General features: G+C 45.2%; 1 protein-coding gene across 1 annotated transcript in view; it reads left to right on the top strand.

Moving 5' to 3' along the window:
• Positions 1-14,989, top strand: part of MRTFA (myocardin related transcription factor A) — a 235,698-nt gene that overhangs the window by 132,284 nt on the left and 88,425 nt on the right. Inside the window, exons 7-11 of the mRNA XM_085601073.1 lie at positions 2,692-2,853; positions 3,001-3,230; positions 3,815-3,943; positions 11,353-11,603; positions 12,432-12,594. Coding sequence (XP_085457199.1) covers positions 2,692-2,853; positions 3,001-3,230; positions 3,815-3,943; positions 11,353-11,603; positions 12,432-12,594 — 935 coding nt within the window. The remainder of the gene's footprint in view (positions 1-2,691; positions 2,854-3,000; positions 3,231-3,814; positions 3,944-11,352; positions 11,604-12,431; positions 12,595-14,989) is intronic.

Below are 14,989 nucleotides of genomic sequence, written 5' to 3'. Positions count from 1 at the left end.
GGGCTACAAGAGAGCTAGGCAGGCAATTCGTTATTTCAAACTCATGCCTAATCAAGGTAGATTTTAGCTCCCCGATTTTAAGATTTATTTCTGGGCTGCCTTTTGACGTCGTATTTGTAAATTGCTAACGGACTTTGATCCGGATACTCTATATTGTGGTATCAAATGGCTCTGGATCTGAATTTAGGTTGTTTCTCAGTAGACGATCTGATCCAAATTACTGTTTAAGATCACCAAGGATATTTATCAAATCTGGGGAGAAATTAGAGTTCCATTTGCTGTTCCATTTGTACATTCATTCACGTTCCTGTACGGCAACCCTAATTTCCCCACCATATTTCATGATGCTGAGGCTAAACTTTGGCATAAACAAGGCTTAAAAACCGTGGGTCAGCTTTTCCATGCGACTGGGCTCTGTACCTTCTCTACTCTTCAAACATGCTTTGATTTCCCCCGACACTCAGCTATGGTCAGTGGCCGGGGAAAACTCTGTTTGAAACATTTCTACACCACAGATGATACACTTTCAATTTGGTTATTTCATAAGGTTATGGTAGCTTATAAGGAAGACGATCAGCCCTTGCCTGCGGCCAAGTGGAGCAGTAGTTTAGGAGAGACTATCTCAGGAAATGAGATCTCCGAAGCATGTGATATTTTTAAACGCTCGATTCTCGCGGTAAGTCTTAAACTACAACATTTTAAAATGTTATGCATGCTGTACAATACGCCCGATAACATTTGTAAATGGGCCTTGACACATACCAACAGTAAGACCAGTTGTCCTAAGTGCAGCATGTACTCTGCGGACATTGCTCATATTTTCGCTGCTTGCCCTATGTTAAAAGCATTCTGTTTGGGTATCGCAAAGCCGGTTTCCTTACACTTGGGATATGATATACATTTGTCTGCTAAAGACATTATGCTAGCTCATAAACACGATGCCAACCCAAGAGACTGCACTGATTGCAATAGTGATTGTCACTACCCGCCTATGCATTGCTTAACCTCGGATCGGTTCAACCCCCTACCCCACTCCTCTCTCATTTCTAATTGGTGGTTTACACTCTGGGCCGGACTGGGATTCTAGCAAGAAGATTAATCACCAGACATATCAATCTTGCCACTTTTATTGTTGCCTGAAAACTGCTGGATTTACAAGGAACTCTACAGCGAGAGAGATAAGTGAGTGATTATCCTGGCCAGGCCTGTTTATTTTGCTTCTGGGGGACGATATTGCAGCACGGCTGCAATCTCCACACCCCATCCCCCCCACTCTTGCCCTCCCCCCACGACCCGCCCCCTTCCCTGAGAAATGTCCGGTTCGGCCATTCTGCTCTTGTCTATGCTCTGTCAAATCTGCTTAAAAGTAATACTGATATTATTCGTTTGTTACTTATTGCATCTGCAACTCAAATAAAAAAGTATTTATAACATTTTTTTGCTAATCTGTACCATTGAATGCAGTAGTTTATTTAGCTCTTGGGGACATTGTAAAATGCAAATTTCATACTGTTACTTAACTGCCATAAAAAACCTGGGTAGTACATTTTAATGTTAAGATGTTTACTGTTTTATGTCCCTGGAGGATCAGTTTTATGTCCCTGGAGGATCAGTTTTTTTTTGTATCTGGCGCTATAGGAATACCCGAGTTATGGAACACTTTATGGGGCCCTAATACCAGATTTATGGAACACTTTATTAGCATCTGTCAGTTGGAAGGATGAATAGCAGAATTCTGCAGCGCAAATGTTCTATGTAGAGTTTGGTTTCCCAGACATTAAAGGCTGTGAACGGGTCACCTGGTAAGGGCTATTACTCCATACTTAGTCTAAACCAAGCTAGTGGCAAACAAAATATAGGCAGCAGAGTTACAAAATATTGGAATTTCAGTTAAGGAAGCTTGGGATCACTTGAGTAATGGATTAGAGAAATATGACTGAACATCAGTCGTCTCCGCACTTGAATACCATTTTATTTTTATAGCACTTTTTCCAAAGAGATGGTGGACTGAGGCCTGTAGAGGGGATAGTATGAAACCTTCCAGGTGACATTTAAACAACTGTTCTTCTAGCTTGCCTCTCTCTCTACACCACACCACACCCTTCCGTTCCTTAACTTGGATAAGCCTCGATCTAAATCTGCAGGGGGTTGGAATTTTTCCTCTACCAAATTTCTGTTGTTTAGACATTTTGAGGGATCTGAGATTGCTGGGGGAAAGCTAGTATGTGAGGGATCAATGAAACATTCTGCACAATGGACCTTTGGATTATAACAAGTCTTTTTTTCCGGGGTTTGCCTTTTTTTCAACACAATGCCTTTTTAGGAACTACAGGGAAGCTGAGGATTTTACAAGGTGGTGGAACAGGTGTTGTGTCTTTAAGGGTCACAGTCTGTCCCTGTGAAGGTGCGTCATAATCATTGCATCGAATGCCCAGAATTGATGACTATCAGATGTAGGGGACCTTAAGTCCTGGAAAGCATGGGATGAAAGTGTTCTTCAGTTGATTGACCTCATTGGTGTCGAAGCCTGAATTGCATTCCAGCTTCTGAGTGTAAATTTGGGTCTCGATGTCGCTGACCACACCATCCAGAGAATGTGGTAAACTTTAGAGTTTGAAGGGTGGCTGGTGCAAGGCCAGTCTTGGTGGCGATGTTTGTCTTAGATCTGACAGATTTCTTCCTACCTTCCAGAGACCTCAGCGGAGCCGTCACTTCAGGCCAAACAGCTGCAGCTGAAGCGTGCGCGCCTGGCCGATGACCTGAATGAGAAAATCGCCCAGAGACCTGGCCCCATGGAGCTAGTGGAGAAGAATATCCTCCCTGTAGAGACCAGTCTGAAGGAAGCAATTATTGGTAAGATGGGAAAAAGGAGAGTGTCCGTCTGTTGCATGTCAGGGATAACTGTCATGGGCACATCAGGTTGAAGTGAGTTAACTGGTTGGTCTTTGTCCACTTTTACTCCCAGTTCTAACATCCTCTGTTCTCTACTCTCTGCTACAGAGGGACAAGTGGATTACCTGCAAGTAGCAGACAGCTCCTCCTTTGATGAGGACAGCAGCGATGCCCTTTCCCCCGAGCAGCCGGCCAGCCAGGAGTCGCAGAGCTCTGTGCCATCACCCATCGAGCTTCCCAACAAGATGGCTGTGGCAGTTAGCCCAGCCCAGGCACCAGGAGCAGAGACCCATCCCCTCACCACTAGTACCTGCCCAGCCCTTTGGACACTGGGTCAGGTGAGGTGACAACCTTTCTACTGGCTTGACATACTAAGGTGTCAGTATTTTTAGCCAATGTGGTTTGGCATCCAATAATCACCCATCTCAACTGTGTATAATGTGACCCCCATTTTATATGGTCTCTTCTACATCCTGTGTGTTCTTTACCGCCCATACTCCGTCTTTTATGGCACCACCTTTGTGTACATCATGAGACACCATCTATCCTCTGCTACACACCTACCCTCTGTATGTTGTGCCACACACCATCTGTCTCCTTAGCCAACCACCATCTATGTGTTTGCCACATGCCTCTGGCATAGAACTTTGACCATAGGTATCTGTGACCTGTCCTTCATCTGTATAGGTCACCTGCATAGGTCACCTGCATCCACCTCCTGTGCCAGCCACTCTTTGTGTCCTCTGTCATACTCCTCTGGCCTGTATCATCAATCTTTGTCTTATGACAGTGACCTTCTGTATCCTTCTCACGTTAGCCCCGTGTCCATGGCCATGCCATCTCTCCTTTGTGTCTGTCCATTTTGTCTTATTTACTCCAACTTTTCAGGTGCCCTGAAATCTGCTTTGGTCTTTATCTGCAGATTGTGCCTCAAGTACAGCTCAGTGTGGACCCCCCTGAACCTCCTGTCCCTCCTGAGCCACCTCAGCAGCGCCCACCCCATCTCACCAATGGCGCACCTGTAGCCAAGCCACCACCAGCGCTCATCAAAGTAAGTGTGCATACAAATCCCCCAGTCTGATTTTACCTGAATCTCGAACAGTGCGTACTGGTGAGGATTACACCAAGATCCTTGAAGCTGGAAAGTATGGCCAAGCTGTCTTTTATCTTCCGTGAGTGACGTGTGAAAGGTATTGTGTTACTTTCTGCATCTATGCTTTACAGGAAGCTATCAGGGGTGTCCTTCGGCGTGGCTAATTCCATCTAACAGCCAAGTACAAGGGTCTACTCTGCAAGCGTCCTTACAGCGCAGTTCGGTACCTGGTTTCAATCATGTAGATTGGCTACATGTGAGCTAGGACCTCATGCTCTACCCATCCTGGTAGAAACACTGTTCTTGTCTGAGTCCAGCGACTCCTTGGGGGGTGGGGGGGGGGGGGGGGTTGTAGCAGCGTTTTCAGGGAGAACTGGGAGTCTGAGCAGCTGTGCCTCTGGCAGCCTCTGACAAGGGAAAAAAAGTTGCAGAGAAGATGCAGGGAGCAGGCACTTTGGCAACCCATGGTCCTTCCATCACTTGATGAAAATGTTCCTTGGTTAATGCTGGGTGCAGGCAACTGCTCGCACATGATAGTTATATGTCAAACTAAGCACTTTAAGTTATTCACTTCATACTCAAAGAAAAAATTGTCTAGAAACTACAACTGGTAAATGATTTGTATTCTGTTATTCGGCCTTTAAAATGAAAACTTTGATCTAGGGTATCAAGCCAATAAATATTTTACATTCTACGTGACATATAATTTCAGTATCCAGGTGGCACAGGTTTCGCTTGGGCCTTGTAAGCCTTCAAGCTTTCTCAAGGTGACCCTTCAGTCTGATGTGGTTTGCTTAAAAAAACAGATTGAACGTTTTATGATGGTTCTTGTTATCAAGAGTCATCCTTAATTATGGTCCTGGTCACTATTGTGTGGCTTCCATGTCTGAGCTTCCTTTCTTTTCACCCATGCATACTTCCCAGTCTTTGAGAGCTCACGGAGAAGTAATATTTCAGCAGATGAACGGTGCAGGCAAACAGGCTTTCCGTACCTTTCCCGAGTCCTCAACACTACACCGAGAAGCAGTTGGGCAGCAAGTGCAGTGTGCAATCACACAGGCCTCATATTGTCAGCACCGGATGGGGGAGCTGCTGGGCACTAAATGCAGTTTACAGGCACCCAGACCGCACAGAGTCATCAGACCCTCACAGAGGTGGTCTTTTGTAACTGCGGTAGAAGAGACGCACACAACGCCACTCACGAAAGAAACGCAAGTCAGGCTGGGTAGCCGTTAGAGTCCCCAGTCATGACCGGCTTTGCATTCTGAACTCTGGCGCTCACTGAACAGGACAGGTCCACACCTTGCTAAGCAGTCTCTGTCCTTGGTCATTTTAGCAGCAGCAGCAGCACAGAGTTTCTCATGCATTCCATATGGTAGGGTCATTGCAATTAAAAGGGAGAATGCAGATATTCCAGTCCCTGGTACTCTTCTTCCACTGCACAGTTTGTCACCCCAAAAGTGTAAAGGTGAGCACTGGATATGTGTAGGGTTCAGTATATATCCATTTCATGGGTTGTTGGCCTAATTTAGCATGAAGTTACATTTAAAGTTTTCCCGAAGTTACTGGAGCAGGCCCGCCTTTCTCCTACACGTTATCTCTCACTCACCCACAGAGCTTTGACACTACTCATTCTTTGAACCCTTTGTAGGGTCTGCTTCCCAGCAACCTCATTTCGTCTTGACCACTGGGCCCGAGGCCTCCCAGTTGCGATAGTCCCTCAGGTGTAGACCCGTAGACTACAATAGATAGTACACTCCGTGCAGTGTGCTTGTTTGAATAGTTGTTTTTTTGTTTTGCATAGCATTGTGTTAATGTGTATATTTTCTTTTATTCCTTCCTTTTTTTTCTCGGCCAACTTGTTTCTTGTTTTCTTATTTTCTTTTCTTTTCTTCCTCTCTCCTGTTTTCCCTCCCCTCGCCCCTACCCCTCTGTATACTGTTGGTGGGACTTGAGTAAACTCTCTACTCGCCCAGTATCATTCTTGACCTGTAGACTCACTTGGTTCTCACAAACTTCATGTCCGTGCATATGCCCTTGCTTATTTTTTCCTGCAATGTCAATGGTCTAACTCATTATATCAAACACAAAAAGTGCTCTCCTATTTCAATTCCAAACATGCTGATATTGCTCTTCATCAGGGGACGCATCTCACCGAGGCAGACACTGAGAAACTACAGCGTGATTGTGTGCGCAAAGAGATACACAGTTGATGTACTCTGCAACTGGCAGATGACCCATTGGTGCCTCCGAAACGTGGTGTAGCCTATTTGATTTGGAAAAAGCTGCCCTATGTTGTGCTTAAAACCTGTGTTGATCCAGAGGGTTGCTATGTATTCGCCAAACTGAAGATCAACAGTAAGGTATTATGCATTGGTTCAGTGTATGCACCCATTGGTCCGAAGCGCACGTTTCTCCTTCAACTCACCCATGTACTGATGGAAATAGATACAGCGAGCATCCTGATAGGCAGGTATTGAAATGTAGCCTGGGATGCGGTCTTAGACTGCACTGGTCCGATTGATGTATCCAATAATGCGAACAGAGTCCCTTAGGAGATCTTGGGGCTGATCATGGCCTTCGTGGCACATGGCCTCTCTTAAATCCAACTGACCAGGAATACACATACTTGTCACCGGTTCATGGCACACAATCACGGCTGGATTTTTTTGTTGATGTCATACCCCATGCTTCCCCTTCTTTGCAAGACTTCAATACTAGGGAGAGCACAGTCTGCGACCACTCATTTATTTCCCTACAGGTTCATATTGGCCTGTCATGCCCAGTTCATAAGCCTTGCCATCCTAGTCTGTCCCGCTACAACCACCCAGTAGGTAAGAATCGGCTTAAAACCCACGTGCATACTTACCGGGAGAACCATGATGCCTAGGTTGACTCTGATTTGACATTATGAGTGGTTGCAAAGGCAACCATCTGGGGCCAGCTGATGAGGGATGCAGCCTTGTTGAATAGGTAGAGGGAGAAGCGTCAGAAGGCACTAGAGGCTGATATAGTCTGCCTCACGTGTCCTTACATGACGCACCCTTCTGCTTTTGCCAGGCACAACCATGAGAAGGCGCTTATGGACCGCAATACTTTTTTTTTCCTGCAAAGCAAAGTATGCGCTACATAGGTTGAAATACCGGCACTATGAACAGGGAGAGAAGGCGGGACGGCTTCTGGGGGCGCAGCTCAGGCAGAGGGAGGCGGGCATCGCCATTCCTGCTATCATTACTGACTCGGGGAGCGTTCGTCACCAAGCCACACAACTTTTCAGACATGTTCACATCTTACTATAGGGCCATCTACTCCCCAGAAATTGTCCTGGGATCAGCGCAGATGAACGCCTTTTTAGATGGTATTCACTTACCATGCCTCTCAGAGGAAGGTAGGCAACTGCTTCAGGGCACAATCACTAAAGCGGAGATTGAGCAGACCATCTATGATCTATTCTATCATAAATCTCCGGGTGAAGATGGCTTTCCAGCTGAGTTTTACAAATAGACCAAATCCAAGGTGGTGGATCTTCTCCCTGGTGCCTTCGCTGAGGCTGATCGCAGGGGCTCCTTGGGTTTAGTTTCCAACAGGGCGCTGATTATGGTCCTTCCCAAACCAGGAAAATGCCCTCTTCTTCGTGGTAGTTATCGCCCCATATCCCTTCACAAAGTAGATGTCAAGATACTGGCCAGTATTGTAGCTGCCCGCCTCAAGTGGGTCCTCCCCTCTGTTATTCACCATTCGCAGTAGGCTTTGTCCCGGCCGCTCATCCTGTAATCATCTTTGCACATTAGCTCATGCATTCTGGCTAGGAACGTAACTTATGGATGAGGCCTTGGCGCTGTCGTTGGATGCAGAGAAAGCCTTTGATAGGATAGAATGGGACTACCTGTTTACCCCACTCCGGAAATTTGGCCTTGGTGCCGATTTAGTCTCCAGAGTGAGATGGCTCTACAATTCCCCCTCAACACAGGTCAATTGTTGGAGCTTTCTTTCTTATCCCTTCCCACTCCTCCACCCCTGCTATTTCTCCTTGTGATGGAGGCTTTAGCGGCATCCCTATGCCAACCAGACCAGATCATAGGTATCCCCAAGACTGGAGGTAACTTGACACAGTATTTATATGCAGATTACATTTAACTCACCTTTTATTAGTCTTACCTTCCTCCATTCCCATTGCTACAGATCATTGACGCTTTTGCAGCAATATCTGGCTGCAAGATGAACTGGAGAAACAGCGAGGCCTTGCCACTGTTGTAAATCACCACATGTTCTACCATCGCCAATTATCTATTCCATAGGAAGAATTCCTGCATTAGGTACTTGGGCATCCTAGTTAGCAGAGGTCTGGAGCGCATGGTGGCGGATAACCTGGAATCACTTATGGAGCGAATGTGGTTGTACTTCGCAAAGTGGTCCGATCTGAATCGCTCTCTCTGGGGACAGACTCAAGCAGTGAAAATGGTTAACCCCATACCCCTCTCTACCCTTCATCAGATAGACAAGACCATTAAGCAAGCAGATCAGCAAGTATTGTCCTACCAGGGAACTGAAATCTAGCCATGTACATTATTTGGTGGTCCCTCCGTTTAAAAAACAACGTACTGGAGGACACAGGTTTTCCGTCATTGCTCAGCGAGGTTGGAATACTATGCTGTTGAACCTGAGGTCCCCTTTTAACTACTCCAGATTCAGACAGCTTCTGAAGTCATGGTTGTTCAAACAGGCTTAACAATAACCATGGATCAAAGCTGTATTCGTAACCCTGCGCCAAGAGACCGTTTGGTGAACGTGCGCTTTAGAAAAATCATTAACATCACATTAAGGCCTTCGTCTGGGGTTCAGCAAGACCTCGCCAAGTAATCCGGAAGCTTATTGCCCATATATCAGCATGAGGACCTGCACTCAGTGGAGCATTATTGTCTAGCCTTACACTTGGCACAAATGGCCTACATGCACCCTCAGGTCCCAGACCCCCTGTTATGTGTTGCGATCGAATGCAGACTCCAAGAGGCCTCACAAGTCCTCTATCATGCTGACACAACCCTCGCATCCCCAAACCCTATGCTTGAAAGCCATGTACACCACCTGGATACGGGCTCACAAGCTCTTGTCGGTTTATGCGCATCTGCATGACAAGGCTCCCATGTGGAACAATACTGGTATTCACATATGGATCATGCTTGACTTGAGCCCCTGGTGTAGAGCTGGAATTCTAACCTTCACACACCTGATTTCTAGCGGCAAACTTAAGTCCTTTAACATTCTACAGGATGAATTTGGCCTGCTGCATACTAAACAATGGCGCTACACACAATTACATCATTGGCTGCTGAACAAACTGGGTTCTCGCCCTGGACCACCCACCGTTTCACTGTGCTCTCTTACCTTAACACTTGGGGTCAGTTTAAAGGTGTGATGTCCAGGTTCTACAATCTTCTGATTCGCCACCTCTACTCCCAGCTGCAATTTGCTAGCCTCTGGACGGCCCGGCAAGCTCGCCTTCAGGTGGAATTTGATGATGATGAGGAGGAGGACTGGGTAGAACTCTTGGAAGCCCTGGAACAGGGAGTCTGGGAAGCACGGATGAAGTTCAGTCTACGTTTTTTCAGGGCTGGCACTGGACCCAAGCACGGCTTCAGGTTGCAGAGTTGCTCCCTCACTGTGCCTGCTGGCGATGCGAATATGCGTTCTGTGATATAGTTCACCTTTTACTGAATTGTCCTGCCATTCATCCCTTCAGGACAGCAGCGGGGTCTACGCTCCAGCAATCCATGGATTTGCCCACACCCCTTTCAGACCCACTAATTCTCCTCCATGACTTATCGGACCTTTCCGAGCTGACCTGTCATCTGCTCGTCACTGCTCTTGCAGCTGCCAAGATTTGTATTCTACGACATACGCATTCTCCGCAACTGCAGTCGCATGAGCAATGCCCCCCACCCAAGCATTGCTATGCTTGGGCTTCATCTGAACAATCCATTTCCCTGCCCTTTTTACCCTGCTTTGTAGTTTTGTCTTCCTTCTCTCCATCTATGGCTTATTTTCTCACTCCTTTCCATCTTTTCTCTTCCTTACCTATATTTTAGTAAGATTTGGTATTGGTACAGGTATCGCATATCTTACTAAGAATTTATGCTGGACTTGCATTTGTTTGAATTTGCTGTTATTTCTTTTTTGGTACTTAATTTATGCCAGTAAAAGAATTGAGAAACAAAAAAAAGTGTTCCTCAAGCATTTGGGGGGGGGGGCAGTGAAGTCAAAGCACATCTTCTGGCCAGTATGCCTCATCTCCATGGCAACCAATTTCAAGTGAAACTGCCCTCTGCATTTTGTATATTCCCACTCGGGCAATCCCTGACTGAAACGCAAAGACCAGGATGAAAGGTGCGGGAGGCAGCCCCTCTTCATTGTAAAAGGTGTGCAGGCTGGTGTTGCCTTTTTGTCATTTCTTTTTGTAGGTGTTGCTCAAGCCAGCTCACAGGCTGGCCTAGTAAGACTGGTTTAGCCAGATGCCACGAGCCTTAAATGGTCTCCTTGCTGTAAGAATTATATTAGAAGCTAGACCTGGACCTGGTTTTGCAAAATATTTAGAGCAAGGGAGGAACTGAGAAGAGCAGTTGGGGCTGAAGATGTCAAAGGTGGCTGGTTTGGCATGTAGGAACAGGGGAGACGGCAAGTTCTAATTACCTCAAACGGTATGAAGTACCCTATAACTGTAGGAGTTTCATTCTTTTTGATGGGGAACCCAAAATGGCTATGCCACCTCCTGTTTTCTAAGACTTCTTATACAGTCTTTGCTTACAGACAAAGAGACTGGGATGTTCAGTTATGACCTACAACACAGGTTTACCAGGGAGAGCCAGTAGGCAGTCTCCACATGGGGATGCTTGCAAATAGTACATGTACCACACCACGATAATGAGCTGCTATCAGTTACTACTTGTAAAATAGCCTTTTCAAGGGGTGGTAGGTAGCCACCAAGGTTAAAGAAGTTCTTCTTTGGGTGGGCACCAAACACTGTACAGTCTAGCACTCTATTGCTAATCAACATACTACAGGCATGCAGAGCGCCTGCAAGGAGACTTATGGCACTGGTCTTCTGTGCAAGAACGCCTACTGGGCCTACCAGAATATTAAAATCAGGTACTTGGGCAGACCACAAGGAACTGTTGACCGTTTCATGTCCGCTGCGCTGTTTACTATTTAAGCCTCTGAGTTTGTTCCTGTATCTCGTACTGTTAAGACAAAGGGTGCATTGAAGTATTGGTAAAATGTCTTTGGTCAGACATCATCACACTTCTCAGTTGTCAAACCTTACAATGTAGTCTGCACTAGCCCCCCACCATTCTTCTCTTTCCTTTCAACAGCACAGCCAGCCCAAGTCAGCCAGCGAGAAGTCTCAGCGCAGCAAGAAGTCCAAGGACCCGAAACCGAAGGTGAAAAAACTCAAGTACCACCAATACATTCCCCCAGACCAGAAGCAGGATAAAGGGGAGCTGCTCATGGACTCGTCCTATGCCAAAATCCTCCAGCAGCAGCAGCTGTTCTTGCAGCTACAGATCCTAAACCAGCAGCAGCAGCATTACAACTACCAGACCATCCTGCCTGCTCCACCAAAGTAAGAAACGGTGTTTAAACATACATTAATAGAATAAGCCCTTGCTATGCTCCTCCAGGGCTCTTGTAAAGATAATATAAAACCGATAATACCAGACCATAATTTACTTCAGTGGTTAGAGCCATTCATTTTCAGTCTAAATACCTGCACTAATTATATCTGACCATGCTTCGCCCCTTTAGTTTATGAAGGTGCGGTCGGAATACACCACTGATCATCTTAGCCCATGCATCATGCTACAAAAGCATAAGAGCAGTCTAGCTATACTGATAACACCTTATCATGCTCCGCTCTTGCAGTGCATGTGCTTAATACACACATTCATAATATCAACGTATGCTCTGTCCCTAAGAACATACTATGTATACCACTACAAATGACAGACCCTGCTTTGTTCTTCAGTGCATGAACTAGTAACTGTCTACTCCACCAAGTGAGATCAGTCTGAATAGACCATGATCCATACTACTAATGTTTGGGATCGCTTTAAGTACACACTTTGATAACCGCAGACCACGCTCCACTGCTGCAGTGCCTGTAATCTAGTCTAAATAAGAACATTCAACAAATTCATCAATTCTCTAATCTCGAGGAATCTAAATACAGACCTAATGAAATCAGACGATGCTTAGCTTTTTTGGTGTTTAAGATTCACTAACTTTGTTCTCTTCTCCATCATGTGTCATCAGTGTACATACATACGCTCATATCAGACTACCCTTGCTCCTCCAGTTAATGAGATCTGATCACAATACACTTAAAGATGGGGCCATGTTCATATTTATTTTGGTCTCCTTGTGACTATGCTGACTGTGCTTTTCTTCACAGACCCCAGGGGGAGCAGCAAAGTAGTAACGGCAACAAAAGCACCACAGTCATGTGCACTCTCTCTACCACTCCTGCTGGTTCTGGCACGCTTTTGAGACAGAACAGCAATACGGCTCCTACAGCAAAGCCCGGACCTCTCCCGGCTAACCTGGATGACCTAAAGGTGAGCGCTCTCCTGGTGCTGTGACAGGCTTCATGCCACACATTTTATACAGATCCCATTTTGTATTTATTTTGTTTTGTTTTTGACTTGGCAATAGCTCTTACAGAGAACAGTTTTATTGCCACAGGAGTATTTCAGACATATGCAGTAATTTGAATAGTGTACCAACAATACTGAGCTACACCATTTACAGTTTTTTTTTTAATTTTTTTTTTTTTTTTTGTATATCACACAAAGTTACACAGTTTACTTGAGCATGTTCATAATTAGAAGAACAGGTATTTCTTCAGAAATTTAGTTTAAGCAATCAAACATCGGCTGATCTGCAAGCCCTTTATAGTAGACACAGCGTTGTCAACCCTTACTTTAGTATCTTCAGAAAATAATGATTTACTTATTGACAGTGTGAAGGGAGCTGTGGCAGTCTAGTAGCCCGTTCTGGAATATTTTATTCTGGTCCTGGAGACCCCAGAACCTGCCACAATGTCCTCCCCAGCACCTAGACCCTCTGGCGATGATTTGTTTGCATAATGGCAGAATTCTCTCCTTTGCCCTCCAATTGCAGCAGTGAATCATCTTTGCTCCAGGGGGACAAGGTAGTTTTTCACACTTACCTCTTCTTTTGGCCAACATATAAATTTATCTTGTTGTTTTGCTCCAAAACCTTCTTTGAATGAAGTTAATCCTTTCCAGCAGCTCTTCAATTTTTAAGTTGCCCACACTTAGGCTTTATCAGCGCCAACATAGCTGTTTCTTACTTGCGGTGGTACTACCCCAAGAAATCTGTTGTAAAAAGTCTCCATTGCGCACTTGGTGTCGTGTTGTGCGGTAGGGTTTTATGGGCTAAAAGGCTCATTCCTCCAGAGAGGATTCACCCAGGGACGTCAAGTGACTTTTCAGGTCCCTGTGGTCATGCTACAAAAATGATTTATAGATTTTGAAGCAAGCCTGCTGTCTTTATTAGTGACGAGACCGCTAACATGGCTTTACAAATGTAGATTAATATTTAGAGTGGACATGTGTCCACCGCAAGTATAAGACCACCACATTCTACATGTTCCATCAATTGAATAAAGTTAACCTGTACTCACTCACTGGTTACTTGACAAACCACACAGGCTTAAGTCAAAGGCAATGTGTAAAGTATTTATGCAGTGCATACACAGTCACGCAAAACACAGTAAAACCCCACACCCACTTCTAAAATAAAGAGAACCCTTTTTATGAGTAAAGTACGAGCAAAATGACAAATATCCAATAAGAGGAACAAGATATGAGTTTTTAAAGATTCAAATGAAAACTGCACTAATGATAGCCAATGGAAATAGTAAACAGGGACCCAGCTGCAAACTGAGGCTGATCTCAGTGGAGTAGTTCGGTTACAAATGGATTTGGTCCTGGTGAAAATCATAAACATTTTAAGGCCTGACGCAGGATGGGTCTTCGTCACTTTTTTAGAAGAAAAATCTGGTGCCCAAACAACCACATGAGTAAGGCCCTCAGGGTGTCAGGCAAAGACCAATGTCAAAGCCTAGTTTCCACTGGTCAGCTGGGTATTTTAAGGAAAAGGCCTCTTTGCAGCTTTTTGTCTTTCTATAGTCACACAGGAGGTCAGCCAACTTATCCTTGGAGTCCACTTCTTTGGCCTTGTTACAAGCGTGAGCAGGTCCAGTCCTTTATGGGCTTCTCACGGGTCATAGGTAGCAGGTGTAGTCCTTTTGTAATCTTCCGCAAGTTTAGAAAGTATTCTAAGGATGGTGCAGCGGGATGCCACATTTCTGCCACTTTATGCACCAGCCTGTGAGTGTGGGTGTGTCGAGTAATCAGGATCCTCAGGAGCAGTACCTTCCAGAAGCCCACCTTCAAGTAGCTCCAACTCTTTTTTGAAATTCCACAGAGTATCGGAGTGGGTAGATGAAGGGAAGGGAATTGGAATGTGGTCTGTGGAGAAGGAGGCCTGTAAAGCAAAATACACTTCACAACTTATGACACTAATGTATCATTTGAGATTGAGTCTCTTTTCTGTTAGTAGCACTTCTGCAAAGCAGTGCATTTTCATTCAAACACGTGAGCAGAAAAAGAAAAATACAACCCGATTAATATTTCTGACATAAACACGTGTAATACGGCAAGAACTCAGTACAATAAAGTCTCTTGTTCCTAATTTTGAGTCTGTGTAACTTCACCCTACTTTGCATGCTTTCCACCATCATGTTATATTACACTTGGGCTGGCTTACATTAGCTCACAATAATATTTACTGATGTCAGCATGTCCATGCAAAAAGATTCTCAAGAATGTGTGATCGACTTCTCAAGCTTTCGTTAAATAACAGCATTGGGTTGTCTTACCCACAGTCGTCCCAAGAAATGCAGTAGATGGTAAAATCTGTCTG

Source organism: Triturus cristatus, chromosome 4_2 (assembly GCF_964204655.1).
Source record: "Triturus cristatus chromosome 4_2, aTriCri1.1, whole genome shotgun sequence".
NCBI lineage: Eukaryota > Metazoa > Chordata > Amphibia > Caudata > Salamandridae > Triturus > Triturus cristatus.
The sequence above is the reverse complement of the archived record's forward strand: the minus strand, read 5'-3'. Positions and strand labels throughout refer to the sequence as shown.